Source organism: Notechis scutatus, chromosome 4, assembly GCF_049901735.1.
Source record: "Notechis scutatus isolate UNSWTSFEM ecotype Mainland chromosome 4, rNotScu1.2, whole genome shotgun sequence".
Lineage (NCBI taxonomy): Eukaryota > Metazoa > Chordata > Lepidosauria > Squamata > Elapidae > Notechis > Notechis scutatus.
The window spans coordinates 114664844-114684305 of NC_142012.1; the positions used below are offsets into that span (position 1 = coordinate 114664844).

At 34.2% G+C, this 19462-nt stretch overlaps 1 protein-coding gene across 3 annotated transcripts in view; it reads left to right on the forward strand.

Moving 5' to 3' along the window:
- GFRA1 (GDNF family receptor alpha 1) overlaps positions 1–10968 on the forward strand; it is a 261672-nt gene extending 250704 nt beyond the window's left edge. For all 3 annotated transcript variants that reach the window (XM_026667367.2, XM_087964470.1, XM_087964469.1), the window contains 2 exons: positions 8815–8868; positions 9466–10968. In XM_026667367.2, coding sequence (XP_026523152.2) covers positions 8815–8868; positions 9466–9636 — 225 coding nt within the window. In that variant the 3' untranslated portion in view covers positions 9637–10968. The remainder of the gene's footprint in view (positions 1–8814; positions 8869–9465) is intronic.
- The last annotated feature ends 8494 nt before the right edge of the window (positions 10969–19462 follow it).

The following is a 19462-nucleotide window of genomic DNA, read 5'->3' on the forward strand; positions in this document are numbered from 1 at the left end:
AAAAAAAAAAAGCTTCCCTAAAACATGATCTTGTTCTGTTTATTTTTCTTCTTTGCCAATGGTCAATTATCATGGGAGAAATTTATCCCAGATTTGAGGAAAAGTGATGTTCAAATATTAAATTGTACGAAGAAGATTCAAATTTGAAATACTTTTAATTTTATATAATGCAAAATTTGATAATTTGACATGGAATAAGCTATTCCATAGTCAAAGTAGGCTTCAGTAATTTAGAAGTGTTCTCAACTCAAATTGGCTCCAGAATAATTCAAATGTCTCTTTTAAATACAAAACAACTGTTTTACGCTCAAAACAATCATGTTGATTTTACTCAAACTGGGGAGTTTTTAATTCAAGTAAGCATAGTTTCAAAGCCTTTGAATATTCTTAATATCAAATTCTGGAAAATCTGGAGGAGGGGCTTTGCTCCATTATTTAATTTATGTATTATTTCATTTTGTAATCAAATTTATGTAGTCTCCCATCTCTCATCTCACAGAAAGCAACTGATGTACAACAATCTGCATATACATCAAAACCATTTTTCAGGTTTATTTTTTTCCCAAGCCATTTAAGAATAAATAAGGGCTCTAATTCAGTACATCCCAAAGCAGAAATCTACATTTTTACAGTCTACAGACTACATTTTTTCCTAATACGAACAAGTGTTTACAACTTTACAATATGAACAAATGTTTACAAGTTTACAAATTGGTGAACCAGCGAAATGCTGTGGGTATAATATACTTGTATTTCAGTAAGGCATTTTACAAAGTAGACCATAATCTACTTTTGGTAAACTAAAAAAATGTGGGATAGACAGTATCAATACCAGATGTATTTCTAACTGGCTGACAAACCATATGCAATGTGTAGACCTTAATGAAACTATATCTACATGAAGGGAAATAAGCAACGAGATACCCCATGATTCTGTTTTAGCCCAGTACTTTTCAACATTTTCATAAATGGTTAAGATGAGGGAATAGAAGGGGAACTCATCAATTTGTAGAAGATACTAAGCTGGCAGAAACAGCTAACAACCAAAAGATAGCATCTCAAGAACTAGATGGATCTTGACAGACTTCAACAAATGGTCAAAATCGGGAGCGTCCTATCAAATCCAGTACCTGTCAATAGTGGTGTTCCCCAAGGCAGTGTTCTAGGACCAACTCTCTTCATACTCTACATAAGCGACCTCTGTGATCATATTAAGACAATTGCGTTCTCTTCGCTGATAAAGACGTGCTGCTCAATACCACAGACAATACTGCTACCCTTCAAAAGATCTTGACTATGTATCCGAATGGTCAAACAAATGGCAACTTCAAATCTCAACAAATAAATGCTCTGTCTTACATATTGGCAAAAAAATCAGAAAATAAAATACAAGCTGAATAGTCAAGATCTTGTTGATGACCCAAGCTCTGTAAAGGACCTTGGAATATTCACCTCTAATGATCTAAGTGCTAGAGCACACTGCAACTACATAGCCAAAAGGCATTAAGAGTTGTTAACCTAATCCTACGTAGCTTTTTCTCTGGTAATATCACACTACTAACCACAGCATACAAAACATTTGCTAGACCAATACTCGAATACAGTTCATCAGTCTGGAATCCACACTACGTATCTGATATTAGCACAATTGAGAAAGTCCAGAAATATTTCACAAGAAGAGTTCTCCACTCCTCTACTCGCTGTAGAATACCTTATGCCACCAGACTTGAAATTCTAGAACTAGAAAACCTTGAATTACGCCGTCTTCGGTCTGACTTAAGCATGGTATACAAAATCATACATTGCAATGTCCTACCTGTCAATGAATACTTCAGCTTCAACCATAACAACACAAGAGCACACAATAGATACAAACTCAAAGTAAACCGCACCAAACTTGATTGCAGGAAATACGACTTCAGCAATAGAGTGGTCAATGTCTGGAATACTCTACCCGACTCTGTAGTTTCTTCCCCCAAACCCCAAAAACTTTAACCTTAGACTGTCTACTATTGACCTCACCCCTTTCCTAAGAGGTCTGTAGGGGGCGTGCATAAGCGCACCAACGTGCCTACCGTCCCTGTCCTATTGTTTCTCCTATTCTTTTATTTTCTTATATGTTCCATTTCATGTATTCACAACTATGTATACATTTATACTTATTATCTTGTAAACAATTGGCAAATCAAATAAATAAATAAATAAATAAATAAATAGCCTCAAGAACTAGATGGATCTTGACAGACTTCAACACTGGACCCTATATAACAAAATGGAATTCAATGTAAAGAAAAGTAATGTTTTACAATTAGGCAAGAAAAACCAAATGTACAGGTACAGATTAAGTGAAATCTGGTTCAATAGCAGTAATTGTGAAAAAGATTTTTTATTTTTATTTATTTATTTGATTTGCCAATTACCATGCATTACTTATGCACGCCCCCTACAGACCTCTTAGGAAAGGGGTGAGGTCAATAGTAGACAGTCTAAGGTTAAAGTTTTTGGGGTTTGGGGAAGAAACTACAGAGTCGGGTAGAGTATTCCAGACATTGACCACTCTATTGCTGAAGTCATATTTAATCAAGTTTGGTGCGATTAACATTGAGTTTGTATCTATTGTGTGCTCTTGTGTTGTTATGGTTGAAGCTGAAGTATTCATTGACAGGTAGGACATTGCAATGTATGATTTTATATACCATGCTTAAATCAGACCGAAGACGGTGTAATTCAAGGTTTTCTAGTTCTAGAATTTCAAGTCTGGTGGCATAAGGTATTCTACAACGAGTAGAAGAGTGGAGAACTCTTCTTGTGAAATATTTCTGGACTTTCTCAATTGTGCTAATATCAGATACGTAATGAGGGTTCCAGACTGATGAATTGTATTCGAGTATTGGTCTAGCAAATGTTTTGTATGCTCTGGTTAGTAGTGTGATATTACCAGAGAAAAAGCTACGTTAACAACTCTTAATGCCTTTTTGGCTATGTAGTTGCAGTGGGCTCTAGCACTTAGATCATTAGAGGTGAGTATTCCAAGGTCCTTTACAGAGCTTGGGTCATCAACAAGATCTTGACTGTTCAGCTTGTATTTTATTTTCTGATTTTTTTTGCCAATATGTAAGACAGAGCATTTATTTGTTGAGATTTGAAGTTGCCATTTGTTTGACCATTCTGATACATAGTCAAGATCTTTTTGTAGGGTAGCAGTATTGTCTGTGGTATTGAACAGCTTTACATCATCAGCGAAGAGAACGCAATTGCTCTTAATATGATCACAGAGGTCGTTTATGTAGAGTATGAAGAGAGTTGGTCCTAGAACACTGCCCTGGGGGACACCACTATTGACAGGTACTGGATTTGATAGGACGCTCCCGATTTTGACCATTTGTTGTCTGTTTGACAGGAATGCTTCTATCCAGTTATTCAGTTGTCCAGAGATACCATAGGATTTTATTTTTAGGAGTAGTTTGTCGTGTACCACTGAATCAAAGGCTTTACAGAAGTCTATGTAGATTGCGTCTATTGCTTTGCCCTGGTCGAGTTGTGTCGTCCATATGTTTTTGCAGTGTAAGAGTTGCAGATTACAGGATAGTTTTTCTGAAACCAAATTGTTTATTGGAGAGTAGGTTGTTTGTCTCTAAGTGGAGGATGATGGATTGGTTAATAATTGATTCCATGACTTTACAGGTGACGCAGCATAAGGAGATTGGCCTGTAATTTTCAACTAGGCTTGGGTCTCCCTTTTTGAAGATGGGGATGACTGTGGCTTGTGACCATAGGTTAGGCAAGGAGCTGGTCCTGAAAGATTTTTCAAAGATTATGCTTAGAGGTTTGGCTATGGCAGTGGATAGCTTTCTTAAGAAGTAGGCACATATTCCATCCGGTCCAATAGATAGAGATGGTTTTAGATTGCGTAGTGATTTTTCAACATTGTCTTCTGTGAAATCGATATGTATTAGATCAATTCCCTGGACTCTTCTTGCTTCTCAAATTCTTCTAGAAGATCAGTATCATTTTAAGAGAAGATCTCAGCAGCAGACCTTTGTGTTAAAATGTGCATACTTCTTGGCTCTCTTGAGATTTCTAGTTTGCCTGCAAGTTTGCATATTTATTTGCAATATTGTATTTCTTTTTCATCCTTATGTATTCCTGACCTTACTTCATCTTTCACTACTAAAATAATTGTAATTCAGTACTATGAGGACAGAGCCTAATGAATGCATTTTCTGAATTGTATTAACAAAGTTATTGCTTTGTTTCCATTGTCTAACAACACTGAAGAGTTTTAATGGAATTAAGCTTTGATTGTTTGATTTTATTTTATAATACTTAAATAATTATACATTCACATAGTGGCTATATGTAAGGCATTACCATTTTCAATCCAGGAAGCAATTTGTTTTTTAATGTAAAAACTTTTAATTAAAAGATGGGGAAAAATGGCTTTCAAAGAATTTGTAACCAGATTTCACATTAGGAAATGAATCCTGATCAATCATTGCAAATCTCTTACTAATTTCAGCAAAGTCTGTGCATTTAGTAATGCTTGTGATAAAAATTGGGAGAGACTACAACTCAAATAAGTAGAAATCACTGAGTATCTGTACATTTACTGGCAAATTTTAGCAAATGTGGTCACCTTTAGATTTATGGACTATCCCAAATTCCTTATCAACATATCTTCTGCTAAGATTGTTGGATTTTCTCTTTTCCCCCTTGAGAATACAGAAACCAAGAAGGCTGCTTTCAAATATGTTGTAATGGCTCTTTGGAAATTACCAATTTTACCAACATTTGATTTTGTATTTTTTTTTTTAGTTTGCAATGTAGGATAAAAGAGAGATGCCTGATCCAAACTCACCTAACCAACTTCTGTATCTAAGAAAAGTCTAAACCTGAATCTCGCTATTCCTAATTTGTGTTGTAATCACTACCTACATCAACTTTAGTATATATGCATGTATATACTGAATTTATTTGTGAAGTTCTTTATGTTCAATATCTGCTATGAATGAATGTGTGTATATTTAATGTGTGTATATCTTTTAATCAGCCCTTGAATGAATTTGCTTAATTTGCAAGGCCATGTATGTGAATGCTGATTAGTCTTTGAACTAGAAACATTTCAGGTTCTTTGTCCAGGATCTCCTACAGATGAAACTCGAAAAATTAGAATATCATGCAAAAGTTCATTTATTTCAGTAATGCAACTTAAAAGGTGAAATTAATATATGACATAGACTCATTACATGCAAAGCAAGATAGTTCAAGCCATGATGTGTCATAATTGAGATAATTATGGCTTACAACTCATGAAAATCCCAAATCCACAATCTCAGAAAATTAGAATATTACATGCAATCAATAAAACAAGGATCGCACATAGAACAATATCGGACCTCTGAAAAGTATACGCATGTATATGAACTCAGTACTTGGTTTGGGCTCCTTTTGCAGAAATTGCTGCCTCAATGCGGCATGGCATGGAAGCCTGTGGCACTGCTGAGGTGTTATGGAAGACCAAGATGCTTTAATAGCAGCCTTCAGCTCTTCTGCATTGTTCGGTCTAACGTCTCTCATCTTTCTCTTGGCAATGCCCCATAGATTCTCTATGGGGTTCAGGTCAGGCAAGTTTGCTGGCCAATCAAGCACAGTAATCCCACGGTCATTGAACCAGGTTTTGGTGCTTTTGGCAGTGTGGGCAGGTTCCAAGTCCTGCTGGAAAATGAAGTCAGCATCCCCATAAAGCTAGTCTGTGGAAGGAAGCATGAAGTGCTCCAAAATCTCCTGGTAGACGGCTGCATTGACCTTGGACTTAATGAAGCACAGTGGACCAACACCAGCAGATGACATGGCTCCCCAAATCAATACGGACTGTGGAAACTTCACACTGGACTTCAAGCATCTTGCAGTGTGTGCCTCTCCATTCTTCCTCCAGATTCTGGATCCTTGGTTTACAAATGAGATGCAAAAGTTGCTGTCATCAGAAAAGAGCACTTTGGACCACTGAGCAACAGACCAGGTCTGTTTTTCTTTAGCCCAGGTAAGATGCTTCTGACGTTGTTTGTTGTTCAGGAGTGGCTTGACAAGAGGAATACGACATTTGAAGCCCATGTCCAGGATCCGTCTGTGTGTGGTGGCTCTTGATGCACTGACTCCAGCCTCAGTCCACTCCTTGTGAAAGTCCCCAACACTTTTGAATGGCCTTTTCCTGACAATCCTCCAAGCTGCGGTCATCCCTGCTGCTTGTGCACCTTTTTCTTCTACACTTTTCCCTTCCCCATAACTTTCTATTAATGTGCTTTGATACAGCACTTTGGGAACATCCAACTTCTTGTGCAATTACCTTTCGAGGCTTTCCCTCCTTATGGAGGGTGTCAATGATGGTTTTCTGCACAACTGTCAGGTCAGCAGTCTTTCCCATGATTGTGATTCCTACTGAACCAGACTGAGGGACCATTTAAAGGCTCAGGAACCCTTTGCAGGTGTTATGGCTTAATTAGCTGATTAGACTTTGAGCCTAGAATATTGAACCTTTTCACAATATTCTAATTTTCTGAGATTGTGGATTTGGGGTTTTCATGAGCTGTAAGCCATAATCATCTCAATTATGACACATCACGGCTTGAACTATCTTGCTTTGCATGTAATGAGTCTATCTCATATATTATTTACCTTTTTTACTGAAATAAATGAACTTTTGCACGATATTCTAATTTTTTGAGTTTCACCTGTATAATTGGAACCAAAAAAAAAAAAAAAAGATTTTACTTCTAGTATAGAATTGTTGTATATTCTTTTATATTTTTCCCTATTGTGATTTAGGGATAGCCTGATACCTTTTAGTACAACAGTCATTGCCAGCTTTTCCATTATAAGTGCTTTTTACAGCTTTGTAAGTCAGCAGTAAAATATACTTGTCCAATTTGAAGCTTGGCATGTAACATCTTTATTTAAAAGCTAACTTTTTTCCCTATCTAAAAATGTTCAGGAAGTAAAGAGATTAGGATGTATCTTTATTCTCTTTGTCTAAGTGATATTATTTACATGGAAAAATAGCTTACTAGTTCTGCTGAGGTCATTGGTATTAACCATTTTTTTTATGTGGGGGGGCTTTTGTCCCAACCCTTTCCTTAAGAATTTCCATTGTTTTTATATGCCAATATCCTTAAGTCTATTTTCATATCTGAAATTAAATACCATAACAGTCATTTAACCCTGTTAATAAAATAATACTTGATCTATTTGATTGGTTGATTTATTGCCATTCAATTAATACTGCATAGCACTACCAATCAGTTGATGGAATGTAATTAAATACAGCCACAGTTTTTAAAAAAAGACTAAAATATTCAAAAATTTAAAAAAATCCCAGAGATGTAAAAATGAATGCTATAGATACAGCATTGAAAAAACATTTCACCACCTGTCTATCTAACATGGGTATACTGGAAATATGCTTAATATGAAAAACATAATATGGTAGAAATACTATGTAGCAAAATATTCATTTTATCTAGCAAATTTATTTTATCTATCTTAGACTTCACAGTGCTTTATAGCCTCACTTCACAGTGCTTTATAGCCTCAATAAGCAGTTCACAGAGTCAACATAACACCTGGATTCTCATTTTACAAACCTTGAAAGGATGGAAGGCTGAGTCTACCTTGAGCCAGTGAGACTCGAGCTCCTGGCAGTCGGCAGAATTAACCTGCAATTCTAACCATTGCACCACCACATAGGCTTCTATCAATTACAAAGTATTGTACAGACTTCCCATTGAAATGACAGAAGGCCAGATGATTTCATAGAGTGATGTTTCAGAAAGCACAGTGATATGGTGGTGTTGCTTTAGCCCACGCAATACTTCTAAATTATATGATTAGAATAAAAAGAACTAAGAAGCTATTAGGATTTCTTCTTTCAAGGGAATCATCCTTCATATATTAAATTTATTGTTAGACTCCTATATTTACCAATGCCATTTTGATGGTTATTGAATGATAAACCTTGACTGTGTGACTACAATTGGGACCAAAATCTTGGTCACTGAGCAAAGTGATCATTAAGTCTTTTTTTTTTCTTTAAGAGCAAAAAATAGATTTCTGTCCACTTCACTTGGAAACTTCCTTCCAGCTTCCCAGTTGACTTTTTGGGGAAAAAGACAAGAAGACTGCAAATAGCGATCATGTGATCAGAGGGCTCTTGGCAACATGTTGTAAATTGAGGCTCGTTGCCAAACATCCATAATGTTGACATGTGACTGGAGGAGGGCAACATTTTATGACAGCTGGAACTGCTTTATGGCTTTTAAGCATCCTTTCTGAGACCATCATAATTTTGAATGATCATTAAACAACCAGTCATAAGTCAACAATTATATATGTAACATTAGCTATAACATTTTTTCACATTTTTGTTATTTTTTGCTTTGTAATTTGTAGCCAAAATCTCTGAAAAGTAATCAGAATGTATTGCCATGTATTTTTCTTTAATGTTAGCAGTTGCATGAAAGAAAATTGCAGCCTTTTTTTCCCAAATGGACCAATGGCAAGGTTAACTGATAATTGAATTTATTGAGACACAATCATATAATTATACAGGTAGATACTATGAGAAGACAACCATTATAGTAATTCTGGGTCTCTATATGTACATAGCTATTTCTGATAAATGGTTTGGAAATGTTTACTTAACTTTTGTGAATGGTTTTGATTTGGAAATGGTTACTTAACTTTTAATACAGCTCAGTGATGCATTCCATCAATATTGGAAGCAAAATAGAGGCCTGTAGTAATGCTTTTATTTTTCTACAGGGACCAAAGCAGAGTTTCAACGAATCTATAATAACGGAACCCTGTGTGACTGGGGTAAGTTCTTGCACTTTATTGCAGCAGTTGTTTCTGACACAATTATAACGTTGAACAATATCAGAATATTTGTTCTAAAAAATTTAAAACAAATTTATTGTTTTGAGGAGGAATTTCTTATTCCAAGTTTGGGGATGTAAATTCTATTCCTCAGTCTTTGGTTTGGTAGGCTAAGATCCTATTACTTTAGTGATTTCAGCTGACTTTATGGTCCAATTTTTGAGATACATCTGTTCAATTCACTTGAAATAATTTCTGTTATTTTTACGTGGAAATATATATTTAGGAGGGATGGGTGTATTAATGCCAGAATAGCTATTCACCTTCAACCATGGTAATGATATTTTAATTCTTAAGCAGACTATGATTTTGTAGGTCACATGGTAATTGCCCTTGATCTGTGCAGTGTAATTAGCTCGTAATCGGGGAGAACATGCAATCACATGGCTCTTTGTAAGACCTTTAAACATAGCAGATCAGATTTTATGGCTGACAGAATAGTAACCTGAGAATGTAGGATGAATGACAAGAACAGTAAAATATGCCAGGAGGTGCTAATACAAAGTGACAATTGAAGGGAGTTTTTCTGTCTTGCAGAATGCAATTGGGAAGGAAAGTGTGGCAGGAGGCTCCACCAGTCACATATCTTCTGATCATTCATCTTCTCTCCGTGTAAGCATAAGGTCAAGCACCCTTCTTTTGCTGTCTGTGATTGCACTCTCATTCTGTTGGTTCCCACGTTCAGAAGAAACCTTGTATCTGCTTTAACAAAAGGACCCATCAAAAGAAAGGAAAGAAAGAAAGAAAATCTGTCTATCCTCCATCCTCCTCTGTGGTTGATTGTAAATTACAGTTCTAGGAATTAAGTTGAAATGCTCTGCTAAAAAAAATAAGACTGGATCAATGTTGTTCTCATTGTCATCATATTATATCGTTACTATTATTTTCTATTTTCAAAGAAAGATTCTTAGATGCTTTGCATATACTAGATGGGACACCCACATTCCAAACAGAGTAGAGTTTGAACAGGCAGTGTTTGAAAAGAGACAGATAATTTGCATGTAAACCATTCAAGTTTTATTCTTTTGTCTCTTCCTCATTGCCCCCCCTTTTTTTAAAAAAAAAAAAACCTGGACCAGGAAGAAATAAACTTGACTCTTCAAGTTCTAGTTTTTTGTATTTGTTGCCCAGGAATTTTTCCTTTGCCAAACCCATTAAAATGAATGGGACCTACTGTACACCATCATATGGTGATTGTAGGTTTCAATTACTTCAACATTGCTCAGATGGAATCTGGAGACAAACCGTGGTTTCCAAAAATTTGGAAACATTGCCAGAATGGTTAATAATTTAATAATTTATTCCTGATAAATTGGGACCCAGTTTAGAAATGTTTGAAATGTATGTATTGAAAGCCTAGATATTGGACTGCATTACAAGATTTTTTCACTGCTAAGAGGCTATAGAGCAGGCAAAGAAAAACCTGCATAAATTGCCACTTGGCAGATTTGGGCCTTTTAAATTGAAAAACAGTAAGTTAAACATATTTTGAGTCGATTGTGGATCTGGCTATTGACATGCTATGAACATGCTATGCTCTTCCTGAAAGTTTTTTTTATATATATTTAACTTATTCATGTTTGGCTACCAGTATTTTGCTGTTTTAGCATTCTCTTCTATGTTTGTATATGTATGTAGTTTTGCAGTTAAAATGAGAAGCCATTGTAAATCATAGCAGTATAATACACATATTTTCTTCAAAACTTCTGCAGAAATATAAAATAATATTAAACTTTCTAATGCTATTTTTATTTTTGTGGTTATGCTAATTCAGCCTTAATGAAAGGTATTAAAATACATTAAGAAGAAGCAGCTGTTGTGAATATTGCAGTAATGCAAAATTTGTTTATCTTTCTGAAGATATATTTTAAAAAATAGAAACTTGCTTTTGTTAAAGAATTTCAACTTTAGCATTGTTGACCTTCTTTCTGTAATTATAAAGTTTAGTTATTTAACTGGTGAATGAGTAAAAAGTATTGAATTTTGATTATTTAAAAAAACACACCATATCTATTAATATTTACTCTTAGATAAAGATAAGTATAATTGTTTGGTTTTAATTTCTTGACTCAATACAGAAAACCATAAGCACAGGCAGAAGGTTATAACATGTTTCCATATTTTCAGAAATGCATCCAATAAAGATGTGAACACATAGCATTCAACAGATCATAATAGTTTCCTGTATGTGAAGTTTCCTATCCGCTTATTTTTAAAAATACAAATATATCAGATTTGGTAAGCATTTAATCCTCTGGACAGGGATACATGCGCAAAAAATTACCTTGCACTGGAACCAGTACAATACTATACATTGAATCTGATAAGCTTGTTGGTAAACCAGTTTTAAGAATTGATCAATACTGTCTAAAATCCCAGTAATACTGATCCAGATGTTCTCAACTTTCCATGTGGGCACTATACACATGCACACACAAATACACATTCTCCATAACCAAGTATTATTTCATGTGGAAAAATGATTCTTGACTTGGTATATATTTTTTAATATGTACCATTTTTCAATTAAAATGTATGTGACCATGGCAATATATAACTATGTATGCCATGCTCATGTATGTTTTGAAAAATTGGGCTTCTTGTGGTTCTTTCTGACATTTGTTAAAGGCATTCTATATTATATTAAAACATTTCCTCTTGTTTAACACAATTGTGATGTTATATGATGTTAATTTCTTATAATTTGAAAGCAACAGTTAGACAAGGATAGAATAGACCTGCTTCCGTTGTCATGCACAATGTATGGCAGTAAAATCTGATGCCATAGATGCAAAAATACAATCAGGATTATCAGTGGTTTGCATCTAAATGATGTAATTTGAATTGTACAGTGCTGTGCAGTTGCAACCAAGTATACAATTTTCTTTTTAAATTTAAATTGGGGAGGAATGGAATGCAAGATCAGAATTATTATTGTTCCCTTTTAAAGAATTCAATTTGAAATAGCACTTTTGATCAAATTATTTTGAGCTTCAGTCTTGTTCCTGGTTGATCTGACAAAGATAAAAGGTTTTTCTTTGAATTCTAAAAGAAAGTATTCAAAATTCAGGTATCAAATAGGAACAACTTGTTTTAATGAACTGTGATGGCTTGGGGGATTTTAAGTCAAAAAGTAGTGGCTATTAAGCAGTAATGCTTAGCTGTTTATTTTATCAAGACTGGGAAAGTCTATGTAAGACAGAGTTCATTATTTACATTTAACTCCAAAGAATTGTAGAATGTAATGATTGGAAGGGATTTCTAAACCCAACTCCCATCCAATACATGGAAACATTACTGTAGTATCTATTACAGAGAGCTAGCCAGCCTCTCTTTATATGTCTTCAGCAAAGGAAAAACTCTCAAGATTGTCTGTTCTATTCTTGAAGAGTTCATACCATTGGGAAATGTTTACTGATGTCAAACTGAAATCTAGTTCCTTGTCTAAGTCCATTGTTCTGTTTTATGAGTAATTCTGTCCTGTTTTCAACTCAAAAAGCCTTAATATATATGAAGACAGCTAACAATTCTTCCTTTTCCAACTGAATGTCCCCATAGCATCCAAACCTTCCACATAACATTTTTCTTTCACTAAGAACTTGGTTGCTCTGTTGCATCAGTTTGTTAACGTCTTTCTAAAATGTGGTGCCTAAAATGGGATGTTTATGCAATATTGACATCATAGTTTTGTCCATATGGTGCAACCTATGGTTGTATTTACTCCCCCCCCCCCTTACATTTCTTTCCAGCTCTTGGTCATCTTGTGGTCTACAAGACATCCATATGCTTTTTGTATGCAGTTCTGTCTAGTACAGTTCCCTACATCTTGTCCCTTTGATTTTTCTTATCCAAATGTAGAACTTTTTAATGTTCCTGTTTTTTCCTGTGCAAATGTTCTCATTTTTATAGATTCTCCTGAATTCTAATTCTATCTTTAAAAGGTTTGATATCATCCTGTGTATGTGCATAGCATATCTGTACTGTGATTGAACTTATCAATTCCTTGTAATATTTACAATTTAATTTTATTGCATAGGCAAGTTAAGATTATACAAAGGTATCCTATGACTATGATGTGGTTATTAATTTAATTTTTTTCTTGCTCTTAATTCCCCAGCTGTTTCAAGCCAACACGTTTTTTAAAAGAGATGATTTTTCATTGTGAGATCCAAATAAGAATTTCTTTTTTTTAAAAAAAATGAACAAGTTCTAAGTCAAAGGTTTAAATTTGGCTATTAGAATCTTTAACGTTTTATACAGCCTTCATATTATTTAAGTAGCACTAAATATATAAATTGTTTATATCTTCTGTGTAAGAATTACATGAGTTCTGTTCAAAACCAGAGAATTATTTTCTACTTAAATGTCCACCCAGAAACCCACTTTATCCATTAATTAACAATCTGCATATCAATTGTGTCATCTTTAATATAAAATTTAGGGAATTTTTGTCTAATACAGAATAGTATTTTAACTCTTTTGCTCCCTACATTCTTAATTTGGACAAAATGGTTTGTTAATAAAATTGCCAAAAACATGAAGCAAATGGTAACTTTTAATAATTAATTTTCAGGATAGGTATGAAAGGCCCAATCCAGATCAGAACCCTACATTATATAATTAAGTGGCAATGTAGAAAAAAATAATAAATTTAAAAAGAGCTGCTTTTACTTAGAGCAATGGATTGATTCATATACTTCTTTGGAGAAGAAAGAAAGGGAAGAAGGAGGGAAGGAAGGAAAAGAGAGAGAAAGAAAAATCAAAAAAGTGAAAGAAGGAAAAAAGAAATGAAAGAAAAAGACAGGAAAGAAATGAAAGAAAAAGACAGGAAAGAAAGAAAGAAAGAAAGAAAGAAAAAAGAAAGAAAGAATGTCAGTTGGAAATAAAGTTGCAGCTCATATGTAGAAACATATATTGAATGATGTAAAACACGGATGTCAAGTGATAGCAACGTGATGTATTGTGACGTTTTTTCCTTCGTGGAGCTGGGATGGGTGTGGCCTACATGTGATACATCCGGCCCACGGGCTGCCAGTTTGACACCCCTGATGTAAAAGTTCAGCTGTGATAATCATCTTGAATACAACCAATCCCAGCTTTCTTCTTTCAAAAAAATGACTTCTATTAGAGTCAACACAGCTTAATACAAAAATGGCAGATGGAACTTTCATGCACTCTCCATTGTGCATCCTAGACCTACTTTCTCCATATTTTGGATCTTGGCCAGTATTTATATTGCTTGTTTTACTTGTGTGATTCTATGTAATTCAAATTGAAGATTATTGATCTCTTATGTTTTAATTGGCCTTCGATTTTAAAAGCATCATAAAATTCTTAAGTAGTTGTTTCACTAATAAATCCCAATGTATTAAAATTAAATATAGGAGTTGCTGGGTGTCAGGCATCATATAAATTTATTAAATTATTATTTTTCAGAAATAAAGTCTGTTATATCAAACCCTGTAAGTTTATATTATTTATATATTTTTCAGTACTGAGGTTTAGTAGTTTTCTACAGTATATATCTGCTCAGACATACCATTACACTCAGTTGGACTTATTCTCATATACGTGGAGATAGGATTGTATCTTGAATTGTTAGTAAAACAAGCAAACAGGAAAAAAAAAACAAGGTTTTAAACTATTTGGATAAATGCAGAGCTTTTTTAAAGAAAATAATATGGCATTGACAATGTCACTTTAGAGCATTGACTTTGTCAACAGAATCACTAGTTTGAAGTAAGTTGTTTTTCTGTTGTTTCTTTGCCCATTTCTGCCTACTCCAACTGCATGTTAAGTGCTAGGCAATCCAAATATTTTTTTCCTTGAGTTCTTATTGTGCAACATGAATTTCCAGATCTTAAGTTACTAGGAAGTTAGGATACCTCAGAAATCTCGTCTTTCATCGCAAAATCCTATTTTGTGGAAGGGGACTGCAACAGCAGATTACTCACTTCAAACATCTAAACCTCTACATCTTAAAAGATCTTGGTCATTTTTTCAGCCAATTACAAAATAGAATACATCACATTCATCCAAAAACTTGAAATATAGATTTTTTACTTTAGAATGCCTCACTATGGTAGTTATTTGCATTGCCTGTTCTTAATATATATTTTTAGCTCAAGCAATTATAAACAATTTAGTATTATAGATGCTCAGGGATCTGGTTTTAAAGGGCAAGATCCTATTCAGAATATATGTGGGAATGCCTACTACACAATGCAGGAATGCCTTGAATCCAGTATGTTTTTTTTCCAGAGTTCATTGGCAGGGAGCTCAGAAAAGAATATGGTTACTTTAGGTCTTTTCAGGGGCTGCTCTCTGTGTGCATCTACTCATGCTGCATTTATGTTTTGCCCTTCAAAACTTGTTTTCTGCACAACCCTATTAGTTAGTTTCTGATAAGACTGGAGTCTAGCTTTCAGCAATCATTATCTTCCCTCTTGCATTATGCATTTCTCAGATTCCAAGCAACATTTTCCAGCCCTCCATTTTCTATAATATCACCTCAAATAAATTTGCTTGTGATGAACTTGGCAGAAAATTAATCCAGCTGACTGTGAAGGATTTCTCATCTTTAAATATTTGCTTTCACTTACCAGCTCGCTTCCTTCTATGACATTTCAATTAGTGGCCATTCGGATACTTTCTGACTTCAGAAGGTCATTTTTGTTTTGTTCTTAACTGGATTTTGCCACTTTAAAATCACTACTGTGTTTTTTTTCCTCTCATTTAATTTCCTCTCAACTAATTTTTTAAAAAAGATATAAAGAAGTAGTTTCTGATATTCTTCATAGCAGTTATAAGTACAATTACTTTTTTTTAAAGGTATCATTCAAATATTACAGAAATGAATAGTTCTTACAAAAATGCTAAGGAAATGTGTTCAATATTCAATTCAGGTGTTCTGGCGCAATGTGTTCTAGAAATCTGTTCCTCCTTTAGGGGCAATTTGTTCTACCTGGCTTCAAAAAGATAATATCAAATGACCTTCTCTCTTGCTCTTTTTATTTGCCATTCCATTTTCATCCTTAAGTTTGGATTTTGTTGCAATAATCTCAAAAAGTCCTCTTTACAGTGTATTCCATGGGATGAGGGGAAACTGTCTTAACTTTGCAAAATAATCTTCAAAACACACAATGGTGACAATCTGGGTGATCAAGAGAGCCCAAAAGCTACAAATACTACCCAGGTTAATATCAGTATTTTTTATCTGATCGTTTTCAAAACTGTCCTAATGCTGCTTTTAATGTGCTAACTGTAATTTTTCCTGCACGTGTTTTGAAAATTTCTCAAACTTAAATCTATAAAAATAGTTTTGATTGTAGTCAGGCTCCTCCTGGGTTTTAAATACTACAAGCTGCTATATAAACATGAAATACTTAAAGCTCAGGATAAGAATAAATTTACCATATCCAGATGTAAAAAGTTCAAGTAGGGTGGTCCAGTATATTAATTGTGTTAATATTAAAAAGGTGAAATAAATGTAATATCAGTTTAACATTCTCTTCCTCTGAATAATCTGTTACATTTCCTGTCACATAAGTGCTTCCCTAGCACATGGTAAATAGTAGCAATACATTTTATGCTTGTGTTTACAAATCATGAAAATTCTTGGAAGAGTTGGTGTCAGTTAATGTAGATGATACATAGTTGGATATGCCTAACAATCTGACTCAATGCAAGTCAACTTCCTGGAGTCCTAAGAAATATTACTTTCATTATAACTGTTACAAAATAGTCCTTTTTATTTTTGAATCTTTAGCTACTATTGTACATCATGTTGTGTTTTAAAAAATGTGAGTAGGAAGACAAGCTGCATGCAGAGTTCTTTTATTTTGCACTGTACATATCTGTTGTCTTTTTTTTTCTCTTTACTCAGATATATTAACCTTGCATTTACTACTCAGAGTTATTAATTTCAGTTGACTTCAAGTCTTAAGGTCAAAATCATTAATCAGAGTTTCTATCATTAGCTCAGTTTCTTTTTCTCCTAAGAGATTGTGATCACTTACTTTTAATGAGTCATGAAGTTTATAATCATTTTCCCCCCTTGGTATAAAATGTTGAACAATAATTAGGATGGCAAAGTTTGGTGATTTTTCTCTTTACTATTAAAATGCATTTTATGTTGACTAAATAAAAACAGAAAATAGCTATGTAGAGAAAAAACTATTCATTGCTATCATCTTTATAGAAACTAAATTCTTTCATCAGAGCTAGTTCCATTATGTAATTGCACCATTATGACTTTTTGCTGTTTGTTTTCCATACTGCAGCACAGTTTTCTGTAAAATCATTTCAATCATAAACTGTTCATGGAGTTGATTTTGATTATGACTGTAGAGGAGAACTGTTTAAAATGCATAATGACCACTTTGCACTGAGACAGAAACAGCAGTGCAGTTTCTATGCCCCCAAAAAGTAATGTCTGCATATATAGCATAGATTTTGTCTTGTTCGCCTGGTTTCATATTTATCAGGCAATAGACATCATACACAATGGTGATTTCACTGAAATTCTCCTGTTAAATTATCCTTTTAGTTGTGGGGCATACCCAATTGACAACCAAAAGCATGAATGTGAAATCAGGGGAAGTTAGCATAGGATTTCAAAAGAAAGGAGCATTGAGGAAAATGGCAATTGCCTGTTGTAACTTTCTCCCAATTTGTATTTAGATCAATATTTGTGCTGAGTCCAATTACCAAGTCACATTTTTTAGGATCATTACACAGGCATTTATTGCTGCATGAGAACCAAATGAACTGAAGAGGACAAATGGCAGAAAGGCCTATAACTGAGTCCAGGTGTATTTGCAATTATCACTAAAGACGTTTTTAAAAAACACCCGCTTGAAAAATCAAAGGAATAGAAACTATATTTCTAAATCCTTTTAAAAAAAAATTAAATGACATGTTTACATCTATTGACATGTTGACATTCCCAGAACTACTTCGTAAACTTTCATTTCTTGTTTAAATAGTTTTCATGGTATAACAAATTGAAAGAAATATATACTTGAGTCATTAGGTGCCATAACATAATGAAAACCTTCGGGCATGTTTATCTTGCTGAAGAGCAGGAATAATGACTAAAATTTTGAAAACTCATCAAAAATGCTTATCCTTGTACTGAGCTATACATCTGATACTTTAACCATAGCAAAGAAAAATAAACCATTTCCGTATTTCAGAACTCAAAATGGGTTGTATGAACAAACGTCATGAAATAAAATGTGTGTATTTAGTTGGTGACAGTTTCACGCTTCTAGTGCCTTTCTGTATAACATAATCATTTCCATACCTCTTAAACATTGAGTACATCATTTTGAAGAACTGAATGTCAGCCATGTTACAATGAAAAACAATGCCACATGTCATAGTTTACAGAAGTGCTTATTTTATTCATGGGAAAGCAAAAACCAGATGCCACAATGTCATTATTCTGTTATGTAAACAAACCAGAGGTTCTTTGAAAAATAGGAAATGTGTTTATTATTATTCTGAATACCATTATCATGTAGACAGTAAACAGTATGAATTCTTCAACAACTAAGGAAAATCCACTGAAACAGACTATAGGTAGACCATAACTTACAACTGTTCATTTAGTGACTGTTTGAAGTGACAATGGCCTTTTGACTGCTTTTCACATGATAACCACAGCAACCACATGATCCCATAATCAAAATTTGGGCATTGGTATGTATTTATGACAACTGCATTGTCCCTGAGTCACATGTTCACCATTTGTCACCTTCTCAGCTGGCTTCTGATCAGAAAAGTCAATGGGGAAAGCCAGATTTGCCTAGTGACCTCATGATTCACTTAACAACTTAAGTGATTCATTTAACAGTTATGGCAAAAATCATTGTAAAATGGGGCAAAAATCACTTAACAACTGCCTTACTTAACAATGAAAATTTTGGGCTCAATTGTGATTATAAGTCAAGGACTAACTGTTCTGCTCATAGATTATCCATTCAGAAGAATCAGATAGTGATACTTTGGCCCTGTAAAGTTATAAAACACAGGTGCAGATTACTAACTAACCCACTTCATCTATTCTATATCAATGAAAAGCTAGCAAATCAGTGAAAAGAATTCTTGGTCTTCTCTTTGATTTCCTACTTGTTTATAGTATTGCACCATTTATTATCAATAGGGAAGATATATTGGTAAATGAGACCACTGGCCTCCTTAGCTAATGAATGATGCCAAAATGATTAGAAAAAAAAGCTTTCCTTTGAAAAATGAAAAGGTTGCACAAGTTTGTAACACACACGCTTGTAACACACACACACACACACACACACACACACACAGAGAGAGAGAGAGAGAGAGTACCAAATAGAGTACCAAAGGAAGAAAAACCATGCAATTAGCACGGTTACTAGCAGTGCAATCATACAGCAGATTCCATTGCTTCAAATGTTTTTTTTTTCTAAAAAGGAAGGCTGAGGAACTGGAAAATCACTAAGAGATGATGCTCTAAACGTTATTAGTAAATTAAAAGAAAATAAATCATGGG